Source organism: Dendrobates tinctorius, unplaced genomic scaffold (genome assembly GCF_039654945.1).
Source record: "Dendrobates tinctorius isolate UK_male_01 unplaced genomic scaffold, ASM3965494v1 ptg000016l, whole genome shotgun sequence".
NCBI classification, from domain to species: domain Eukaryota; kingdom Metazoa; phylum Chordata; class Amphibia; order Anura; family Dendrobatidae; genus Dendrobates; species Dendrobates tinctorius.
In genome coordinates, this window is record NW_027361684.1 from 8306304 (window position 1) to 8329878 (window position 23575).

Sequence of the window (23575 nt, forward strand, 5' to 3'; positions counted from 1 at the left end):
AACCAAAATTCTGTATTTTGTCTACCTGCTGCTAAATCCCTTTGGGAGCCAGTCTAGGAATGTGTTATACAATGGGGGTAGACCGTAATAATTTACAGTGTCTCTAATAAAAAGCATAAATTCGGCACCTCTACCGAGTGGCATGCACCACGCCTGGGACTAGACAGACATTTCTGGTGGGAAACTCACTGCCACTTTTCATGCTCCACTCATTTTGGCGTAAGTGACCCAAAATGGAATGAAAACGCCAAAAGTGGGAGATCATTCTTCCAACTCCATGTTGCACAGAAAATGCTAATTTTCAAAGCTTTCGTGCCAATAAAGTAACTTTGGTCAACTAGCCCCTAGCTGCGGAAACTTTTTGAAGTCGTAAATGGAACAGATGCCAATGTGATACAAGTGAATAACTATTTTAGGGACTTCTTTTACAGTTTAACATTTCTGTCACTGTATAGAGAATAAAGACACTATTGATCTTATCGTTTTTAGAATATTGTTAAAGATTCAGCTAAAGCCATTAGGTCGAAAATGATTAAGAGGGTTTGTCAGCGATGAACACAATGCGCCGAGGGGATGCCATGAAACAATAAATGAAGTGTTAGGATATAGATACACTGCATGATTATAGGGAAAGATTGCCGAATGTGCCTTTTCCAATAATTGGGCAGTGTAAATGGCTTCCGATCATCCAATAAACGAGCATGCTTAGAACAATCCTTCTCGGCAGAACATCGTCCTGTGAAACACAGGAGAGGGGCTGCCGAGAACAATGACATTTTGACTGCGTACAGAGCAAGCTATCAAATTCTGTGTCATCGTAAAGGCAATCGGCCTGATTAAACAGGCTATGAAATGACAGCTGATCACAAATATGTAGCCGATCGCCACTTGTTTAATACCACTTATTCTGTAATGTATATGAGCCCTATATCACCCAATAAATACCCTTTTACTACTTAACAGTAAATAGAGACAAGCTGGGAGCACTGCAAGTAGAGACAAGCGGGGAGCACTGCAAGTAGAGACAAGCGGGGAGCACTGCAAGTAGAGACAAGCGGGGAGCACTGCAAGTAGAGACAAGCGGGGAGCACTGCAAGTAGAGACAAGCGGGGAGCACTGCAAGTACAGACAAGCGGGGAGCACTGCAAGTAGAGACAAGCGGGGAGCACTGCAAGTAGAGACAAGCGGGGAGCACTGCAAGTAGAGACAAGCGGGGAGCACTGCAAGTAGAGACAAGCGGGGAGCACTGCAAGTAGAGACAAGCGGGGAGCACTGCAAGTAGAGACAAGCGGGGAGCACTGCAAGTAGAGACAAGCGGGGAGCACTGCAAGTAGAGACAAGCGGGGAGCACTGCAAGTAGAGACAAGCGGGGAGCACAGAAAGTAGAGGCAAGCGAGGAGCAGAAAGTAGAGACAAGCGGGGAGCACAGAAAGTAGAGACAAGTGAGGAGCACAAAGTAGAGACAAGCGAGGAGCACAAAGTAGAGACAAGCGTGGAGCACAAAGTAGAGACAAGCGGGGAGCAGCACAAGAAGAAGAGACAAGCAGGGAGCACAAAGTAGAGATAAGCGGGGAGCAGAGGAAGGAGACAAGCAGGGAGAGCACAGGAAGTAAAGACAAGCGGGGAGCACAGGAAAGAGACAAGCGGAGAGCACAGGAAGTAAAGACAAGCGGGGAGCACAGGAAAGACTAGTGGGGAGCACGGAAAAGAGACAAGCGGGGAGCACAGAAGTGGCACTGGAGCAATAATGAGATATAACAGGCAAGTAATGCTACTTTCATTACATTACTACATTTCTCCACCTCAGTCCATTTTTTGTTTATTGCGGGTAGCCTATTTAATATCAGTTTGTATAGCCTTAAATTAAAGCTCCAAGAATAATTTCACAACTGTTAAAAATAATGAGCACCAAATATGTTAAAGAGTTTGGCCACTACTTTACAAGCCCCTTCCACGTGAACTTACTGTCACAGATAAACACTTTCATTGGTCGAATCCTGCGGTAACCTGCACTGCTTTTCTGTTCACATGATCTCTGGCTGAGAATCTCCTGACTTCCTGTAATGTCACATCACTTTCTCCCTGAGATATGGACTCTTCAATTCGGACTGGTGGGCCGACCTTGCTGTGCAGGTGGGCACGGCTCCATTCAGCAGAGCTCACACTGCTCCTATGCATGGTCTGTCTGTCTAAGCGTATACATATACACACTGCTGTATACCTGTGTAATATTTGTCCACCTTCCTGTATTATTATTATTATTATTATTTATTGTTATAGCGCCATTTATTCCATGGCGCTTTACATATGAGGAGGGGTATACATAAAAACAAGTACAATAATCTTAAACAATACAAGTCATAACTGGTACAGGAGGAGAGAGGACCCTGCCCGCGAGGGCTCACAATCTTCAAGGGATGGGTGATAATACAGTAGGCGAGGGTAGAGCTGGTCGTGCAGCGGTTTGGTCGATCGGTGGTTACTGCAGGTTATAGGCTTGTCGGAAGAGGTGGGTCTTCAGGCTCTTTTTGAAGGTTTCGATGGTAGGTGAGAGTCTGATATGTTGTGGTAGAGAGTTCCAGAGTAGGGGTGATGCGCGAGAGAAATCTTGTATGCGATTGTGGGAAGAGGAGATAAGAGGGGAGTAGAGAAGGAGATCTTGTGAGGATCGGAGGTTGCGTGCAGGAAAGTACCGGGAGACGAGTATTCCTTCTATATTATGAATACATCCATGTCTCTCTCCCCATCCATACACCCAGGACAAGGGAATGATTCTTATTGTCAGAGCTGGTGTTGTGGGCATTACTTCTACTCCCTGCAATGTCCTGTACAGGGGATCATGCTGGGACTGAGTGAGAGTGGCAGAGGTTTAGGTGGAGTTACCGGTCTGTGCTCACTGCTGGCTTGCAGCCCAGCAAAAGGGATGATAGAAAATGAATCTGACAACAGAGCTTGTGCCAGGCCTCAGGAACTGAAGCAATAAGGCATAAAACAATTGGCAAAAAAGGATATAGGGATTTTTAGGGGCATTATCCTTAACGGGGAATGGTCACCATTTCTTTCCCAATATAACCTATGGCCACAATCTTTCAACCCAATGTGATCTATTATACTCAGCTACTGGGAAAGTCAGTCCGGCGCCTCCTCTCTTCTTGCGATGCTGTCCTCCTCCTGTGCTTCTTGTGGATGACGCGCCCTACATCATCCACTGTTCCCCTTTGCTTTCCTGCGCAGGCGCACTTCTCTCTTTCCTGCTGAGGGCGGAGCATAGTACTGCAGTGTGCATGCGCAGGTGTTCTTAATTTTTCATGACACATGCGACTGCAGTATTGCACCCCATTTCCATTTTTTTACCACTACAGTGTGGGTATCTAAGTGCCAAACAGACCCCACTGTCAAAAAAGAAAAATAATCAAATTTAGGTTTTAAAAAAAGAAAACTGAAACTTTCAACAAATCTGTAAATGGTGGTGTACACCTGACATCGCCTGGCTCTCTAAGGACTCCTGGATGTCAGCCATATAATCCAGGTGCAGTATTAAAATTAATTTTGACTAATAGTTTTCACACCAAGACTCCTGTCAGCCGCAGTGTTACATTTGGAATTGCTCCGCTAACATTGTTATACCGCTCATCATCACCACCATTTTCCATTGCTTGCATGCAGAGAAAGAAAAACATCTGGCAGATCAGCAGTCTTGTTTTCATCCTTCGCTTCGTCTTTTCTTTCAGCTGTAATTCTCTCTTTACATTTATTTGCTGCAATCATCAGCCTTTGTTCACATGTTGTGGTCATGGCTGTTTAGTCTTTTTTTTCTTCTTCGAAAAGTGACAAAAAAAATTGTAGAAATTCATTTTTCAACGACGGCTTCTTGTGTTCCCCAAATCTCAACATATGGATATATTTTTTTGTCAAAATTTATCAAAAATATATGTACATTGGTCAAACATTAAGCATGAAGTCTGACAATCTGCCCAGAGCATAATGGCTACTATAAATTCTGCTCGTTTGCATATTAATTGTAAGCCATTAGAAAACCGGAATTTAGCCAATTACTACATACCAGGGGTACACTACATGCGGCCCGCTAATCTATTCTGTACGGGCCTCCAACCATCTGGCACACTAATCCGTGTCTTGTGGCGGCTCATGAGCATTTTTGATGGTGGAGAGAAGAGGAGCAATGTTTCGGTGGGAGAGGGGACTGGCAAATAATGCAATACAGTGATCATCTCTTGGTCCTCAAATAAAGGCACAATGGGGTCTGATGTGGGGCACTTCAGGAGACGATGAGGTGTCCATAAATGTTATTGCCATTCCCATTTTTTTTTTTTTTTTTTTTTTTAGGAAGTAGTGAAATTCAGATTCAGCAACTCACAAACTGCAATAAAAAAAGCCAAATGCATACAGTTGTGGCCAAACGTATTGACACCCCTACAATTTTGTCAGACAATCAGTTTCTTACTGAAAATGATTGCAAACACAAATTCTTTGGTATTATTATCTTCATTTAATTTGTCTTAAATGAAAAAACACAAAAAGAATTGTCCTAAAGCCAAATTGGATGTAATTCCACACCAAACATAAAAAAGATGGTGGACAAAAGTATTGGCACTGTTCGAAAAATCATGTGATGCTTCTCTAATTTGTGTAATTAACAGCACCTGTAACTTACCTGTGGCACCTAACAGGTGTTGTCAATAACTAAATCACACTTGCAGCCAGTTGACATGGATTAAAGTTGACTCAACCTCTGTCCTGTGTCCTTGTGTGTACCACATTGAGCATGGAGAAAAGAAGACCAAAGAACTGTCTGAGGACTTGAGAAACCAAATTGTGAGGAAGCATGAGCAATCTCAAGGCTACAAGTCCATCTCCAAAGACCTGAATGTTCCTGTGTCTACCGTGCGCAGTGTCATCAAGAAGTTTAAAGCCCATAGCACTGTGGCTAACCTCCCTAGATGTGGACGGGAAAGAAAACTTGACAAGAGATTTCAACGCAAGATTGTGCGGATGTTGGCTAAAGAACCTCGACTAACATCCAAACAAGTTCAAGCTGCCCTGCAGTCCGAGGGTACAACAGTGTCAACCCATACTATCCATCGGCGTCTGAATGAAAAGGGACTGTATGGTAGGAGACCCAGGAAGACCCCACTTCTTACCCTGAGACATAAAAAAGCCAGGCTGGATTTTGCCAAAACTTAACTGAAAAAGACTAAAACGTTTTGGAAGAATGTTCTCTGGTCAGATGAGAGAAAAGTAGAGCTTTTTGGGCAAAGGCATCAACAGAGTTTACAGGAGAAAAAAAAGAGGCATTCAAAGAAAAAACCACGGTCCCTACAGTCAAACATGGCGGAGGTTCCCTGATGTTTTTGGGTTGCTTTGCTGCCTCTGGCACTGGACTGCTTGACCGTGTGCATGGCATTATGAAGTCTGAAGACTACCAACAAATTTTGCAGCATGATGTAGGGCCCAGTGTGAGAAAGCTGGGTCTCCCTCAGAGGTCATGGGTCTTCCAGCAGGACAATGACCCAAAACACACTTCAAAAAGAACTAGAAAATAGTTTGACAGAAAGCACTGGAGACATCTAAGGTGGCCAGCAATGAGTCCAGACCTGAATCCCATAGAACACCTGTGGAGAGATCTAAAAATGGCAGTTTGGAGAAGGCACCCTTCAAATATCAGGGACCTGGAGCAGTTTGCCTAAGAAGAATGGTCTAAAATTCCAGCAGAGCATTGTAAGAAACTCAATGATGGTTACCGGAAGCGGTTGGTCGCAGTTATTTTGGCTAAAGGTTGTGCAACCAAGTATTAGGCTGAGGGTGCCAATACTTTTGTCTGGCCCATTTTTAGAGTTTTGTGTGAAATGATCAATGTTTTGCCTTTTGCTTCATTCTCTTTTGTGTTTTTTCATTTAAGACAAATTAAATGAAGATAATAATACCAAAGAATTTGTGTTTGCAATCATTTTCAGGAAGAAACTTAGTATTATCTGACAAAATTGCAGGGGTGTCAATACTTTTGGCCACAACTGTACACAAAGTCTGATTCATCAATTACGTTTTCTGAAGTAAATTTAGCAAAATTTGTGACATTTGGTGTTTTTATGCCAGTCCCAGCCTGCTCCGCCAACTTTTTGAAAAGTGAGCACAGCTTTGACAGAGGGGTACGACTACGAAGTGACAGAAATTACAACACAGACCAATGCCAGACACTTCTTGAAAGGGCACACTGCCTTTAAATAATTTTGGCACATCTTGCTCCAGTGGCCCCAGGACTGGTTTGCAGAACGCCCATCTTGATGAATCAGCCACATGGTCTCTTAATTTCTCGAGTTTGAATGGGGGAAGAACTGGTCCTCAAATTGTTTTAATGTGTGTTGTAATACCCATAATACTCAAGTTCTGCTCTGCCCCCGAGATTAATTCAAGCCACACTGGCCCAAAGACCAAAAATGGTTGCGTCTCCCTTCTCTAAAGTGTGAGGACCCCCCCTCCAAACAAATTCCTATGACACCAGAGAAAAATACTTGCAATCAGGGGGCTGTGGAGGTTAATCATGGAGTTTACTTTCAGTTACTTCACGGTTTTTCTTGGCAGAGAGGCATTATATGTAAGGCGGTGGGCAGAGAGGCATCATGTGGTAGGCGGTGGGCAGAGAGGCATCATGTGGTAGGCGGTGGGCAGAGAGGCATCATGTGGTAGGCGGTGGGCAGAGAGGCATCATGTGGTAGGCGGTGGCAGAGAGGCATCATGTGGAAGGCGGTGGCAGAGGGGCATCATGTGGAAGGCGGTGGCAGAGGGGCATCATGTGGAAGGCGGTGGCAGAGGGGCATCATGTGGAAGGCGGTGGCAGAGAGGCATCATGTGGAAGGCGGTGGGCAGAGAGGCATCATGTGGTAGGCGGTGGGCAGAGAGGCATCATGTGGTAGGCGGTGGGCAGAGAGGCATCATGTGGTAGGCGGTGGGCAGAGAGGCATCATGTGGTAGGCGGTGGGCAGAGAGGCATCATGTGGTAGGCGGTGGGCAGAGAGGCATCATGTGGAAGGCGGTGGCAGAGAGGCATCATGTGGAAGGCGGTGGCAGAGAGGCATCATGTGGAAGGCGGTGGCAGAGGCATCATGTGGAAGGCGGTGGCAGAGAGGCATCATGTGGAAGGCGGTGGCAGAGAGGCATCATGTGGAAGGCGGTGGCAGAGAGGCATCATGTGGAAGGCGGTGGCAGAGAGGCATCATGTGGAAGGTGGTGGCAGAGAGGCATCATTTGGAAGGTGGTGGCAGAGAGGCATCATTTGGAAGGTGGTGGCAGAGAGACATCATGTGGAAGGTGGTGGCAGAGAGGCATTATGTGGAAGGCGGTGACAGGTTTACTTTTGGGTATTCCGCAACGTATACCTTCAATATGTACCAACTTATTAGACATACAGAGGCTACTGATTCCTGACAACACATACCGGTTCGGTATATGCATCCATGGAAGCTGGGTGTATGGGGCCTATGAACATGCTGGAGGGCAGGGAACGCTCCAAACCTACAACATCAGATATACCAATAAATGAGATATAAACAGAAGTATAAAGGTTCCCGATGTCCAAAGCAGCCAAAATATCACTAATGAGTATTGTATTGTAAAATGTAAATAACACATTGGATTCGCTTTATTCACCGGAACGACATGCAGCATTTACACCCAGCATTAGACAGTACAATCTGTCCTGTCTATGCTCCAGTACTGGACCAGGGGCACTATATCCACTCCAGAAGATGTGCATCTCTGCCCTCAAATATGCCTCCTCCTTTTCTTATCCCATATACAAAACCAACTGTCCTTCAAGATGATTAAAGGGGTTGTTCGGAGATATGTTGAAGCAAATCGGAGCGGAGGAGCCGTACATTACATAGCGGCTCAGTACCGTGTATACAACGGTGGGGTTTCAAACCCCACTGATCTGACATTAATGACTTTTCTTAATGATAGGACATCGATATTGGATCATGTTACTGCGGCACCACCTATCAGCTGTTACTGGTGAGAGGCGGACATTCCATTATTTCCATAGTGGCTGTGGTTGCGTACTATTCATTTAAATAGGTGGATTTGCAGTAACCTGAGAAGAGACGGAAATGACGGAGCTGCTATGTTCTGGAGGCATCAGAGAACTTCCAGCCACCGTTGGAGTCGGTAACAGATTAGTAACGGTGCGGGTGTCGTTCCCCCACTGATCAGATATTGAGGATCTACCCTAAGGATAAGACATCAATAAAAAAAAAAAAAAAAGTAGTGGCCAACCCCTTTAATGCTCGCATACCCTAGCCGGCCTGGAGCAGTAAAGCCATGTCTTGCTCCTTAGTCGGGTGATTGGCAGCCTGTTCACCCTGCACCCTTAGGCCATGCTAGGCACTACATTGTTGCTGACTTCCAAATGACAAGTCTGACACCATCTTTGGGGAAGAATGGAGATTAGCACTATAAAAGGACATGGTTGTTTTTTTCTGCACACAAGCCTATGACACATTGAGGCATCCAATCCATTCCACTTCATGTAACCGAACAGCTGTAACCCTATAATTACCCATAAATTCACCGATAAGTGAAGTCATTTCTTATACGCACTGCTCATCTTCAACCTCCGCACAAATCTACACTACTCGCTCAGAGCATTAGGCAAGTCTTAGGGGAAGCTGCTCTATACCAGATGCTTAAAACCCAAGTTATCCTAAATGGTAAAAGGGTCTCAAGTACAATTTATTCCAGAATTCTGATTGTAATATTCACCTGGATAAAGCTGCTTTTTTCAGTCGTAGAAACTTTGAGAAGAAATCTGCTGGATGTGAATATCCCCTTGACCGCAATAGTAGGATAAGTCTCTACCTTATAATAATATCTTATAATCTATTACTCAAAAAGCTAATTTTCCATTAAGCACAGTGTGACATGACTTCACCTGAGTAAATCCACTGTATGTCTATTCTTATGGTAATCTAACACCGAAAAGCTGTAATTAGGCAGAACCTATCATTAACAATGTCATAATCTCTTATCCTTGAAAACATAGCTTTCTGGCTGCGGTCATAGGGCTGCTGATCCTTGTTAGTGCCATATACCCAGAGTAGCCCTGGACCACATTACCTATCAAGATCACCCCAAGAAGACAAGCCATGTTGTCAAAGGTTCACGACTTCAATCCTACAGAAACAACGACCCTTTGTCCATATACTCATTAATCAACCACACAGCCTGCACATATACACCGTTCATCCAATGCTTCTTTATATCAAATATTGTTTCCAAAATGCACATTATTCTTTCATGGGGGTATAACAGAAAGGTCCATCACGGCTCTCACCAAGGTGAAATTAGTCCATTTAGACGAGGTGTAAAAGGACCCATTATGGCCATATTCAGCAGAGACGCTGCATCGGGGACCAGGAGCTCGCACCTCAATGCTTGAGAAATAGGAGGTCCCCAAGCTTCGTAACAAGTGCAGATCCTGGATCCCTGATGCAGGGTCTCTGCAGTACATGGCGATAATGGGGCCTTTAACACCTTTCTAAACGGACTAATTTCACTTTGGTGAGACAGGTGATGGACATTTCTAAGGCTACGTTCACATCCTTTAGGACCGACCCTGCAGCTTGCTCTAGACAAAAAAGTTGGGCAGAAACAACTTATTTCGTATTCCAAAAAAAAAAAAAAAAAAAAAAGATTTCAACAGACAGTCGTATCACACAAACAATAATACATAACATTTCCCTCCTGTCTGCTTTTCATCAGCACCATTTTTGAAATGTTTTATTTTGTTAGCATTTTAGAAGGTTTAATAATGTAGCAGTCATTTTTCATTTTTTTTCAAGGAAATTTACAAAACTTATTTTTTTTTTTTTAGGGACCTATTCAGTTTTGAAGTGACTTTGGAGGTTCTATATATTGGAAACCCCCAAAAGTGATACCATTTTAAAAACCGCACCCTTCAATGTATTCAAAATTGCTTTCAGGTAGTTTATTAACCCTTCAGGTGCTTTTCAGGAATTAAATCAATGTGGCATGACATGAATTAAAAAGTTGATTTTGACCACCTAAATGTCGCTAACTTCTGAACAGGCCGTTGTAGCTGGAAGACTTTAAGACCATTATTTGGCCATGACAAACATCAGGACCACACAATTAAGAGCTCAGGGTGCCAATGAGGTTGAAGAGAGCACCCCCACACTCTGTTAACCATTTAGGTGCTGCAGTCACTATTGACAGTAGCATCTAAGGGGTTAAACGGCCATGGTCTGTACCAACACTGATCGTGGCTGGTGCAGCAAGGTGTCAGGTATTGTGCTCAGCTGACAGCTTCAGGATTGTCACCTGTCGGAGGACGCTATTCTCTTATATCGCAGATCAGTAAAAAGACGTATTGTCGGTCATTAAGTGATTACTATAAAGAAACATTGCAAGAACTGTGTTTTTATACCGGATGAGTAATTGCTCGACAGTCAAAGCTCATGACTCAGACTGTTTGAGAATCTTACAATGGAAACCATCTCTGACTCTTAAAAATGTACTAAGTTTTCATGGGAGGAAATATCAGTAAAAAACATCTTAATTTGTTTTACCAAAAGGCAATTAACTGAAATATTGTACCTATGACCCAAACCAGAGAGAAAACAACCATTGTTGCACATGTATAAGTCTGTATCCTTTTTTTCTGTCCACATAAAAATGCTCATCTTCTGCACAGACCATCCATGGTCATCACCGAGTGCCCAAATCTGAGTCATCAAAACAGATTGTGCAGTTTATTGGGACACACAGATCTATTAGTTTAAAAAAAAAAAAAAACTACAGGTGAGTCAGTTGTACCACTGAATTCTTTTTAAAATGGAAAAAATGTTGAGTATACCATCGACCGAGTATACAACAAGGTAAAGCTATCTGTATGCACATTTACAGAAGGGCAATTGTCAGTTATTGTGCGAGACTCTGGACTCACACCCAGACTGAAGAGGTTTAAAAAAAAAAAAAAAAATTCTACTGAATCTACAATTTGTTTTGTAACATGATAAAAAACACTTGGAATTGTTGTTTGTTTTTTGTTTTTAGTTCCTATTAATTTTTTTAAATTTCGACTATCAGCCACCAAAAGAGAAAAACTTATGAGCAGATACATTTACTTACTTTAATAAATGCTTGCATGAAGCTTTACCAAATCTGGGCTTTGAGCACACATTGTATCTGTATCAGGAAAGACCGTTTCAGCTGCTGTACAGCAATTGTATAAACATTATAGGTACCGCACATATTGGGACCAGTAGATAAAAGAAAAACAAAAGTAGTGGTATAAAAAAAAAACAAGTCACATCAAAGGGTGGACATTCAATTCAAAGACATTTTTTCAGGTATTTATAAATGAGAAATGGGACATTTTAATGATTTATGTTTATGCAGCAGCAAAATACAAATATAGAAGGTGTGAAAGCAGCAGACGTAAAGATTGATAAAGAACCATACTGCTACATCACAGCTTCTGTGAATATTATAAAATATATATATATATATATATATATATATATATATATATATATATACACACACACACACATATATATATATATGCACACACACACACGGAAGATGCGTTGCATACTATGTCACAAAACTTGTCAGTCTGCCTAGTTAGTAACATTTTTGGAGCTGAGGAGGTGTCACTGAGTAAGAGTATCTGTCATTGGGGGGGGGGGTCTGAATCACTGGGTGACAATCCATTTGGATGCTCTAAGAACAAGCTGAAGTTTTAAAACAAGAAATCAAATTATAATTTTAATATATAGGAAAATCCGCTAATGGTAAAACAATTCGATACATACTCCGTACTAAAGAAATGTAGTAAGTGAGAACTCTAGAACACATGAAGGACATGGAAACATGAAGGCTGCAGACTTATATTCATAATATTATACTTTCATTAATGGCTATGCTATAATGACATATTGTAACACATTTGCTATGAGATAGTTTTTATTTTTTGTTTTTTTTCCTCCCAGTTAATGTTACTGCATGTTGCTGATCTGTACGTAAAGTCTCACTGAATATGCGCAACTAATATGGAGATAGCGATGTGTATTGTCCAAGTTTTGGCTTCTCGTTGCGTAGGACATCTGTGTGTCATCTACAGAAGACTGGATGATGAGGCTGTTACAAATCACAAGACCCGAGATCATAAGAACTAACAGTCCAGCAACTGCCTGCTGCAAAGAAATGAATCACGACCGAAGATCAGGGGATTCACATACATATCTGAAGTACGACGAGTAGGGACAAGATGATTCTCCTTGTGAGACAATAGTGATTTGGATAACTGGGGGACAGGATTCCAAATAATATGAAATGGTGTTTCCCAAGCAGTGAATCTCAGACCCCTGAATGTGGTATCCCAGCTGTAGACTCCGTTACAAACTATTGTGCACTAGTGGCACCCGTGATCACATCATTGCAAAACATGGTACTACGGTCAAAACATTTCACTGATTGTGAAAGATTAATCGAATATGTTTTTTTCATATTTGACACGTGCATCTAAATTGCCTGCAAATTGGAGGGGGATGAAGTGTAGAGTCCCCCACCGGTTGCTCAGTATTCCACCATACAGTGCGCAGCTCAGCACATAACACAGATCGGGGTATGGATTCAATAAAAGCATACATTGTGCTCTGCTTGGTGGGCTATAGAGTGATCGATGGTGGTCTCAAGGCCCCTATCACCAAATAGGAAAAAGTGTTCAAAGTTACTCTAGCACTAAAAACTATATTAATATCAACTGGGCATATATTTAGTATAGTTTCCTGTTCAAAACCACAACTTTTAAAAGTTCAACCAATAGCTACATGAAGTACTGTACTTTATCAGAGGTGCCCAATTCCTTTTTGACTGATGCCCTTCACATGATACAGCACCAATTGTGCCACAAAACATTTGCTGTCCCCATAAAGAAAAGAAATTTATGCAGGAGTACCCAGGTAAACTCATCACGTCGTACACAATGCCTGGCTGTGGGGTGTAATTAAGGTCACGAGGAAGCATAGACAACTTGATTCCATATGCCTTAATTTATCGACTCCTACAGTACACAGAAAATCACTCCCCCACACTCATCACATCTGAGTAATTTCTGACATCCATAATATCCAGGCAACGAGATAGGAGAACAAGAGAAAAAGAACCATAACACATATCACACATTGAGTGCTGTCACGTTTCACTAATAGACAACTCTAAAGCTTTTGGTCTCAAATGAACATTGAACTTTTTTGCTGAATTACCAAAAAAAAGGGAAATAAATTAAAATTTAGAACAAACAAATATCATTGAGATCAGATATTATCTAAGGAACAGTCAAGGCTTTGTAAAGTCATGATCTCGGACACTAACCAAGTTTAATTTGGAAGAGACTGGGTCTCCTTGAGGAAACCCAGCTGCTGTAAAACATCTCAGACAATGTTCCTTGTCAAAATGTATGCAAAGTTTATCTCCTCCAAAACCGAGCTTGATGCAAACATATAAATAACAATAGCCAAAGTAAAGCAAATCGAAATGCAAAGCTGAATGCCCAAAATACAACACAGTACGCTGCCGTACGAGATGCATGAACTATAGCAGTGACGGGTACGGTAACAGACTGCAATAGTATGAAGGAGACATCCTTTATGCTAGACAAGTTAATCTACAAATCCTATACTACTTTAATCAAAAAAAAAAAAAAAAGAACAAAAATGACATGTGATAATAGAAATTATGCCTTCTGAAAACAGGATAAAGTGTATCAGCATTTGAAGAGAACAAGAGCAAAAAAAAAAAAAAAAAAAAAAAAAAGACATGATATAATAATTATACACTCTGAAAACAGGATAAAAAGTACTAATATTCACACCCATTTATGTTAACGAAAAATGTCTTTACCTCGGGAAGTAAGCCCTCTGTCGGAGTAGGCGAGACACCATCCACACTGTCTTGACTTCTGGCACTGAGCTGTGGAGACATGGTTGGAGATTCATCGATGTAGGGCATGGTTTCTGACCCCTCACGAGAGCTCTTCTGCTCCTCATTCCCTTCGGCGTCGTACCCGTCGGTGCCGTAGTTGAAATCTGTGACGAGGAATAAGAAAGGCCGTTGAGTGCCTTCGATAAGGGCGGCCAACGAAGAGGAGTAGGGCTTGTGCCTGGGGGTCATACTGGCATCTGAGCTTCTTGAAGGGAAGACGAGAAAATAAATGGGAAGCACGGGGAACGAATGCTATAAAAGGTTGACAGAAAAGAGAATAGGCTGAAAACGAGCACACAACGAGGAAGGAGGAAACTGACGGAAAGGGGAATAAAATAAAGGGCAAACAAGTTTAAATATGGAGATGAGAAGGTGTGAGGAAAAGTGAAAACTGGAAAATCGAGTTATCGGAGTAGAGAATAAAAAGCAAGACAAACATAGAAATGGTGAAATAACTAGTGGACAAGTAGAAATAAATATGCTGAAAAACGATAATATGAGGGGAGCACAGAGACGGAGGACGGCACAGCACATAGGAGAAGCATCGGGAAGCTGGAGAAGAAGCCAGAAGTGCCAGTTCCACCAGGTTACATGGAGACTACAGAGGTCAATTGACCACCTCTGCAACACACTACGACTGAGGGATTAGGGGAAGCCTGGGAGCTTGTGAAAACTGGAAAATCAGCGGCTGTCCACAGATGACAGCATCTGAGCTATTCCGGGCCCTGCTCGTTGCCTCCTTCTCTGAGTCAGAGAGACAGAAGGGGGGTGTGGGGGCTCACTGTTCCCATTTTAAAGCTCCAGTTATTGTGCAAATACAATTTATAAAAAGGTACATGTAAAAAGAACACCTTTACTGCGGAGTCGATTTCTCTGCCAATTGTTTTCTTTTTTTTTCCTCTCCCGAGAGCGCTGTTTTATGTTCTATACGTTTAAGATTTAACTCTAAATCATAGGCCTTAAGCCTCTGGAACTGGCGTCACCATAGCAACCTTCAATACAGGATTTTTAGAATGTGCAGACACTTTACAAAAGTCCTAATCGGTTACTGTTGAGAGGAGTGGGTTCCTCGGAGCGGAAGAGAATGGACATGAAACAAAAACAGAAAAGAGAAGTGACAAGCACGCGGGTAATCGGCTGATGGCTGGCACTATGCCCGAGTTCAGCACACAGTGACGCCCGTCAAGCTGGCCATCACACTCACAGAACAACGTAGCAGGGCCGTCCGTAAATAATGTAAGAGACGGAGGCGCAGATACCTCATATGATATTAGAGCCATCTTAGAGTGGTATTTCAGATTAAAAAAATAATTTCCTATCCCCTGGTCTTCTCTCCAGGTGATAGTAGGGGATCTCTGTCTACATTCTCCTTTGGCTGTACGACCACAGACAGAAGCTGGATGGAGCAGACTGAAACGTACGCCCCTAGCGGCCTCATTTATGGCAGTGACAACTGCTGCACTCGGTTATCTTTGTCAGTGCTATAGACTTTGAATGAAACAGAAGGGTATACGCGTGACCGGACCCTCCATTCATCCCCTCCTGGCTGCAATTGCAACCACGGAAGAACCAACAATCCCCTTGTACTGGGTAAAGTAGAGGTCCCAACCTGGGATCTGCAACAATCCAACAGGCCAGCACTTATCCAGTGGATAGGTGATCATTTTTATAAACTAGGGCACCCATTAATATCATATGCAAGTGCATTTCATGCAGTAAAGGTAGTAGACAAATTCTGCCAATTGATGATGGAAAGTGGCGCTTTCATAGAGAACACAGTAGTGCTTAGCCAAGCGAGCGCTGCTGTGTATGGAGGGTCTGCTGAACAATTAGATGATATTCAATGTGTATCACAACTCGTTCGGTACTTAGCATCTGCCTTACTTTCATAGACAAAATCTTAAAGGGAATCTGTCGGTAGAATTAACTTTTTTAATATGCAAATGTTAAGATCTCTGGGTCAGACATAAATCTCCTTGATAATCTGCCTCCAGAGATTACTTTTAATAAAACAGTGCATTACCAGTGGGAGACGTGTAGATCAGGGGAGCAGACAGTCAGGCATTATATGTCTCACACTGGTAACACCTCTTTTCATTTATAATAAGCTCTGGAGGCAGATTTTCATGTAGATTTGTGTCCGACCCATAGATCTTAACAGATCATTTACATATAAGAAAAACATGGGATTCTCAGGAATAAAACATCTGATCACAGTTATCAAGGTATAATTTTATTCTGCTTCCTATGACTTGCATGCCCATATGGACGGCTTAGGAGGGGTAATCCTACTCATGGATTCCCTATAACCATTACTATGTCCACATACTGACTTAGGCCTGCGTCTCAATAGGCATTGGATTTTCTGTTCTACAGGGTCTTTATAGGGCACATTATGGAGAGATTTTCCACAAAAAGCAATGTGTCTAAGGGATAATTCCACATATGATATCAGGTCACATACATTTCGGGGATTAGCCCGTTTGTGGCACTCTCACTGGACTTACCATGGGTTTTGCTCCAGCATTTGTGTCCCTTATACCATATGGCTGGATTCTAGCACCATTTAGTGACGGGCAGGAGAACAAATCTCTGAAATAACAGTAATTTTAACGTTGAGCCAGCGAGGATTTTTTTGACAGTTGATCATATTTGGGTTGAGAATTGGATGTCAATGGGGCCCAATGGTTAGACCCTGGTCCTTGTTCACTCATAAAACATGAATGCCGTCTATTACAACACTGTTGTGCAGGGGTGAGGAACCTTTTTTCGATCAAGGGCCATTTGGATATTGATATCATCCCTAGGGGACCGTACCAATCGTGCACTAACTCCACCCACATAGTACGTCATGACACTGGCACGGATGTCAGGATGTAATCATTCAATGCATGCGCCTCAGCGTTCAGCAGTGAACTGTGTGTGTGCTCACAGAGAAAAAAAAGCAAAGCGCTAGCGGTCGTCAAAACACAGTTACCGGTCCAAGCACTGCGGTCTGGGGGAATCTGTCTGGGGTTGGAAAAAGTCTTCGAGGTCTGTAATTGGCCCGAGGACCTGAGGTTCCCCACCCCTGCTCTAGTGGAACTGGTGCTGCTGGAATTTTTTTCTCTTACTATTTGAACAATTTAACTATAAAAACAGTCCTGTCTAAAGGATAAAAGAAAATAGATGTAGAGATAAAGCTATCTAAAACTGTAAAGCTTGTCTGATTAGAGGGTCGTTCTTCGATTGGTACAAGTTCCAATGGCCTTGAACACAATCACACATAAGTTGTCTTATCCTTAAGGGTTAGTCCTTAAAAATCAGGCTATCCCCATCAATGGATAGAGGATAACTTGCTGATTGCTGGAGCTCTGCAGCACTATTCTGAATGGAGCGGAAGTGTCCACGTGCAGTCTCTGCTCCATTCACTGCCTATGAGGCTGACCAGCATAATTCCCGTCAGTCCCATAGACCAGTGTTCCTCCACTTCTCCAGGCCCACCAACAGATCATGTTTAAAGGATTCCATTAGTATTGATATGTTCGTGTTGAACCTGGCCATATACAATTAATGGAGAGAAGGCCGAGCACGCGCACCTCCAGTCCATTTAGGACGGGACTAAAGCCTCCGTCACACATAGCGATCTCGCTAGCGAGATCGCTGCTGGGTCACAATATTTTAGAAACCCGATGTTTACCTTAGTTACCAGCTCCCTGCATCAGGCGCTGGTAACTAACGTGCACAGCGACGCCGGGCGCTCAGAGTCGCTGGTGCTGATCGCTGGCGAAGCTGCCTGTTTGACAGCTCATCAGCGATCATGTAGCGACTCACCAGCGATCCTGACAAGTTGATATTGTTGTCGGGATCGCTGGTGAGTCACTATGTGTGACGGGGCCCTAAGAGATTGGTTCTTGATTTTTATGCAAACAACCTTTTAAGGAAGGCAAGAAAAAAAAAACCTTTGGCCATGAGTTTTCACATTCTTTTTTCATTACATATACTTCTGTCTGACCAGGAAACTAAGTATATAAGGATTCCAAACCTGTAAAAGTAATTTCCACCCTCTGTCAGCAAGACACCTACACTTTTCCAGGATGGATTAGTACTCATTTACATAATTAATGTACAGTAAAAGCATGAGGTAGATTTAAAGTAAGTGGAAAAAATCCCATACAGATCAATAGCTTTTACTCCGAGAGCCCACACAAACCTTTGTGCACACTCTAGGCCTTAGGTATAACCATCAGCGGAGGAGCCGGACCACCAAGGACTCTCCGCAGTCTTCAGCTGAGAAATTCTTTCGATTCGTTACACCCACAGGCGGATGTAATCAAAACGGTCAGACAGTGTTAGGCTATGTTCAGACGCTGAGTTTTTGCTGCTTTTTTATGCAAAGTTTAAACGGCGTTTAAGTTGCTTACAAATAGAAGGCTTTGAATAGTTTTTGCTGCGTTTTTATTGCTGCGTTTTTGTCAGGGTACATTTGTCTCTTGTCCATGCTGATAAAAGTTTAGTGCCTAAAAAATAATCTGATTCACCTTAATCATGTTTTGGTGCCAAAAAAAACGAAAAAACCTGATACCTGCGTTTTTTGCAGCGTTTTTTTTTAACTAGCCATTACTTTCTATGGGTGAAAAACGTTGAGAAAACGCTGAAAGAAGTGACATGCTGCATTTTACAAAAACGCAGCTCTATGACAAAACAGTGAAAAAAAAAAAAAAAAAAAAAGGTATAAGCATAAGATTTCTGAAATCTAAAACTTTACTGGAAAAGTGAAACAGCTGAAAATTTACAAAAAAAGGTGCAAAAAATGCTGCAAAAACGTAACGTGTGAACATAGTCTTAGACTCCAGTTAGTCAAAGTCATTTTGAAAGAATTCTTGTGTAAATTACTTTGAAAAGCCAGAGTTGTGAAAAAGTCAAAAGTGCCAAAATTTTTATGCAACAGTTTCTCCCAGCTCCCCCCAAAATGGGCATAGCTGTGGTGGGACGGGCGCGCAGCGGGCACAAGTCGTGACGAGGCTAAAGCCACTCAGAAGCATATCCACCTCAAAAACTTGTGCGCACAAAGCAACCAGTCACTGCACAAATCTGATTTCTTAGGCCTCATTCAGAAGTCCGTTCTTTACATATGTGATCTAGCCATGTTTTCACAGATAGCACATGAACCCACTAAACTGTGTTCAAAATTATTATGCATAAAGAGTTTAGGAGTGATAAGGTTAGAATTTTTTTGTTTGTCATTTAAACTCATTGATGGTGATGTGTGTCAGGGCTCTTTATATCACTGAAGGAATTGCAGATACCTGTGCAAATTAGTTTGGCAGGTGTGTCCAAATAACGGCAAGACTACTTAAGAAAGCTGTTCCACATTATTAAGCAGCCTACATTTTTTGCCAAAATGGGAAAGAAAAAGGATGTGTCAGCTGCTGAGAAGCAACAAATTGTGGAGTATTTAGGTCAAGGCATGACTACAATCAACATTGCCAAGACACTTCATCGTGATCATCGCACAATCAAGAAGTATGTAGCTGATTGCCAGCACACACGTGTGCGTGCTGATAAGGGAAAATTGAGGACTCTTTCCAACAGGCAATTGCGTCAGGTTAAAAGAGCAGCTGCAAAAATGCCTTGTCATAGCAGCAGACAAGTTTTTGAAGCTGCTGGTGTCTCCAACGTCACCCGAACAACAAGATGCAGGGTCCTTCAGAGGTTTGCAGCTGTGCGTAAGCCATCCTGCCGACCACCTCTATCCACTGCACACAAGCAGAAACGGCTCCAGTGGGCCAAACGATACATGAAGACTGACTTCCAAACTGTTTTGTTCACCGATGAGTGCCGTGCAACGCTCGATGGTCCAGATGGATGGAGTGGAGGATGGCTGGTTGATGGACACCCCATGAAAACACGGCTAAGGCGCAAACAAGGAGGAGGTGGAGTAATGTTTTGGGCTGGAATCATGGGGAGAGAGATTCTCGGCCCCTTTAGGATCCCTGAAGGGGTAAAGATGAACTCCATAATCTATGTGGAGTTTCTAAAACAGCACTTCCTGCCATGGTTCAAGAGGAAGAACCGTGCTTTCCGCAGCAAGATCATTTTCACCGTCTCATGCTGCAAATAACACATCTGCATCTCGGGCTGCTATGGGCATAAAAGAGGACAAACTTATGGTGTGGCCACCACCTTCCCCTGACCTCAACCCCATTGAGAACCTCTGGAGCATCATCAAAAGGAGTGTCTATGATGGCGGGAGGCAGGTCACATCTAAGCAACAGCTCTAGGAGGGGATTCTGTCCACATGCAAAACAACTGAAGCACAAACCATCCAAAAACTGACAAATTCAATGGACGAGAGAGAGTTCAGAAGCTTCTTTCGAACAAGGGGTCCTATGTGCAAATGTAACATCACCTAGAATAATGTTTTGACTTGAAAACTGTCTGATTTCATTTTGTAATAAGCTGATAATGCTTATCATTTCACAATTGACCATTTTTTTGTTCAAAATAAAAATAAAAAGGTTGAAAACTCTGCTGTGCATAATAATTTGGAACATGCATTTTGAATGTTTCTTATTTTTAAAAATATACTGTTTTCATAGGCAGTTTGTTCAAAAACATTGCAATTATACTAGAATATTAGATGACTGGAAAATAACAATGACTGCAATTCATATACAGTGCCTACAAGTAGTATTCAACCCCCTGCAGATTTAGCAGGTTTGATAAGATGCAAATAAGTTAGAGCCTTCAAACTTCACACAAGAGCAGGATTTATTAACAGATGCATAAATCTTACAAACCAAAAAGTTATGTTGCTCAGTTAAATTTTAATAAATTTTAAACATAAAAGTGTGGGTCAATTATTATTCAACCCCTAGGTTTAATATTTTGTGGAATAACCCTTGTTTGCAATTACAGCTAATAATCGTCTTTTATAAGACCTGATCAGGCCGGCACAGGTCTCTGGAGTTATCTTGGCCCACTCCTCCATGCAGATCTTCTCCAAGTTATCTAGGTTCTTTGGGTGTCTCATGTGGACTTTAATCTTGAGCTCCTTCCACAAGTTTTCAATTGGGTTAAGGTCAAGAGACTGACTAGGCCACTGCAACACCTTGATTTTTTCCCTCTTGAACCAGGCCTTGGTTTTCTTGGCTGTGTGCTTTGGGTCGTTGTCTTGTTGGAAGATGAAATGACGACCCATCTTAAGATCCTTGATGGAGGAGCGGAGGTTCTTGGCCAAAATCTCCAGGTAGGCCGTGCTATCCATCTTCCCATGGATGCGGACCAGATGGCCAGGCCCCTTGGCTGAGAAACAGCCCCACAGCATGATGCTGCCACCACCATGCTTGACTGTAGGGAAGGTATTCTTGGGGTCGTATGCAGTGCCATCCAGTCTCCAAACGTCACGTGTGTGGTTGGCACAAAAGATCTCGATCTTGGTCTCATCAGACCAGAGAACCTTGAACCAGTCTGTCTCAGAGTCCTCCAAGTGATCATGAGCAAACTGTAGATGAGCCTTGACATGACGCTTTGAAAGTAAAGGTACATTACGGGCTCGTCTGGAACGGAGACCATTGTGGTGGAGTACGTTACTTATGGTATTGACTGAAACCAATGTCCCCACTGCCATGAGATCTTCCTGGAGCTCCTTCCTTGTTGTCCTTGGGTTAGCCTTGACTCTTCGGACAAGCCTGGCCTCGGCACGGGAGGAAACTTTCAAAGGCTGTCCAGGCCGTGGAAGGCTAACAGTAGTTCCATAAGCCTTCCACTTCCGGATGATGCTCCCAACAGTGGAGACAGGTAGGCCCAACTCCTTGGAAAGGGTTTTGTACCCCTTGCCAGCCTTGTGACCCTCCACGATCTTGTCTCTGATGGCCTTGGAATGCTCCTTTGTCTTTCCCATGTTGACCATGTATGAGTGCTGTTCACAAGTTTGGGGAGGGTCTTAAATAGTCAGAAAAGGCTGGAAAAAGAGATAATTAATCCAAACATGTGAAGCTCATTGTTCTTTGTGCCTGAATTACTTCTTAATACTTTAGGGGAACCAAACAGAATTCTGGTGGTTTGAGGGGTTGAATAATAAATGACCCTCTGAATAAACTTTTCACAATTTAAAAAAAAATTAAACAAAGAAATCACATTCTTTTTTGCTGCAGTGCATTTCACACTTCCAGGCTGATCTACAGTCCAAATGTCACAATGCCAAGTTAATTCCGAATGTGTAAACCTGCTAAATCTGCAGGGGGTTGAATACTACTTGTAGGCACTGTAGGTAATTTAGAGAAAATATGAGGAAATATTTTTTGCATAATAATTTGGAACACAGTGTATATGCAATGGTGCTGATCACATCTGCGTTTTGTGAATTTTTGCAGACAGCGTGCGTGGACAAAAAAAAAAAATTACAGACTTGTTGGGCTTTTGATGATATGCTCCGAAGGAAAATCATCCATTCGTCTATGCATCTGTGACGATGACTGACAGCTCACATCATCAGTGTGCATGCCATTAATATTGTATTATTATTACTACTACCTTCATGCAATTTTTGCAATTTATTTTTTACTCTTATTTTAAGATATTTGCTTTTTGTTTTCTCTGTGTAAAGGCCATGTGTTTATATGCATTTACATTTTGCATACACATTAATTTACTTTTTCAGCTCAGACCTAGTTTCTCATTTAGTTCAATGTGCATTCTGTGTGACCGCCCTGTTTCTGAGTTGGGAAATCCATCCTGTCTGGCCTATGCTATTACTGGTGGTTCAGTCCCTCGGTCCTTGTTCACATTTACGTCACTTGACAAGTGGGAAGGTTTTAAATACAAGAGTTAGGACTGTCCCACAAGGGTTGTAGTGACGTGGCGGGATGGCTTGAACATTCTTTTGATCAAAATTATGTTTACCAAATACCCTTATTATTACTATTATTACTACCTTCATGCAATTTTTGCAATTTATCTTTTACTCTTACTTTAGGATATTGGTTTTTTGCTTTTTGTTTTCTCTGTGTAAAGGTCATGTGTTTATATGCATTTACATTTTGCATACACATTAATTTACTTTTTCAGCTCAGACCTAGTTTCTAATATTGTAATGGGTAGGAGAAGCCTTGCAATTTTGGGGGGGCATATGAGAAATTCACTGATGGCAAGAATGGACAAACTCACCAAACACACTGATGAAATAGTGAAATAGGCCTCATTTTTCACATCAGATTAAAAAAAAATAAAAATAAAAATGGTCATCTTAATGGTCCTGTAAGCTGCTGTGGAAAAATGAAAGCTGCACTGTGTTTGTTTGCTAGGAGCAAAAAAGAACAATTAGCGTGATTTGCCTTGGCCCAAAACATGTACATGTGCACCACGCTGTGTGTTTTTGACACTTTTTCTAGATTTATGTAACAAATGTGATAAAATTTAGGGCAATAAGTTTTTTTTATTTATTTAAAGCAGATGTGGACTCCGACTTCCACAGTGGAAATGAGACTGCAGTTTTTAGTGTATGGTAGACTTTAGATTGTCCCTCTGTGTAAGAGGGCTTAGCAGATTGCACTTCACTATACAGTAAGAA

The 23575-nt window shown here is 42.3% G+C and overlaps 1 protein-coding gene across 4 annotated transcripts in view; it reads right to left on the reverse strand.

Annotated features, from left to right (window-relative positions):
- Positions 1-23575, reverse strand: part of ABR (ABR activator of RhoGEF and GTPase) — a 392053-nt gene that overhangs the window by 227278 nt on the left and 141200 nt on the right. For all 4 annotated transcript variants that reach the window (XM_073565382.1, XM_073565385.1, XM_073565384.1 and 1 more), the window contains one exon: positions 13942-14126. In XM_073565382.1, coding sequence (XP_073421483.1) covers positions 13942-14126 — 185 coding nt within the window. The remainder of the gene's footprint in view (positions 1-13941; positions 14127-23575) is intronic.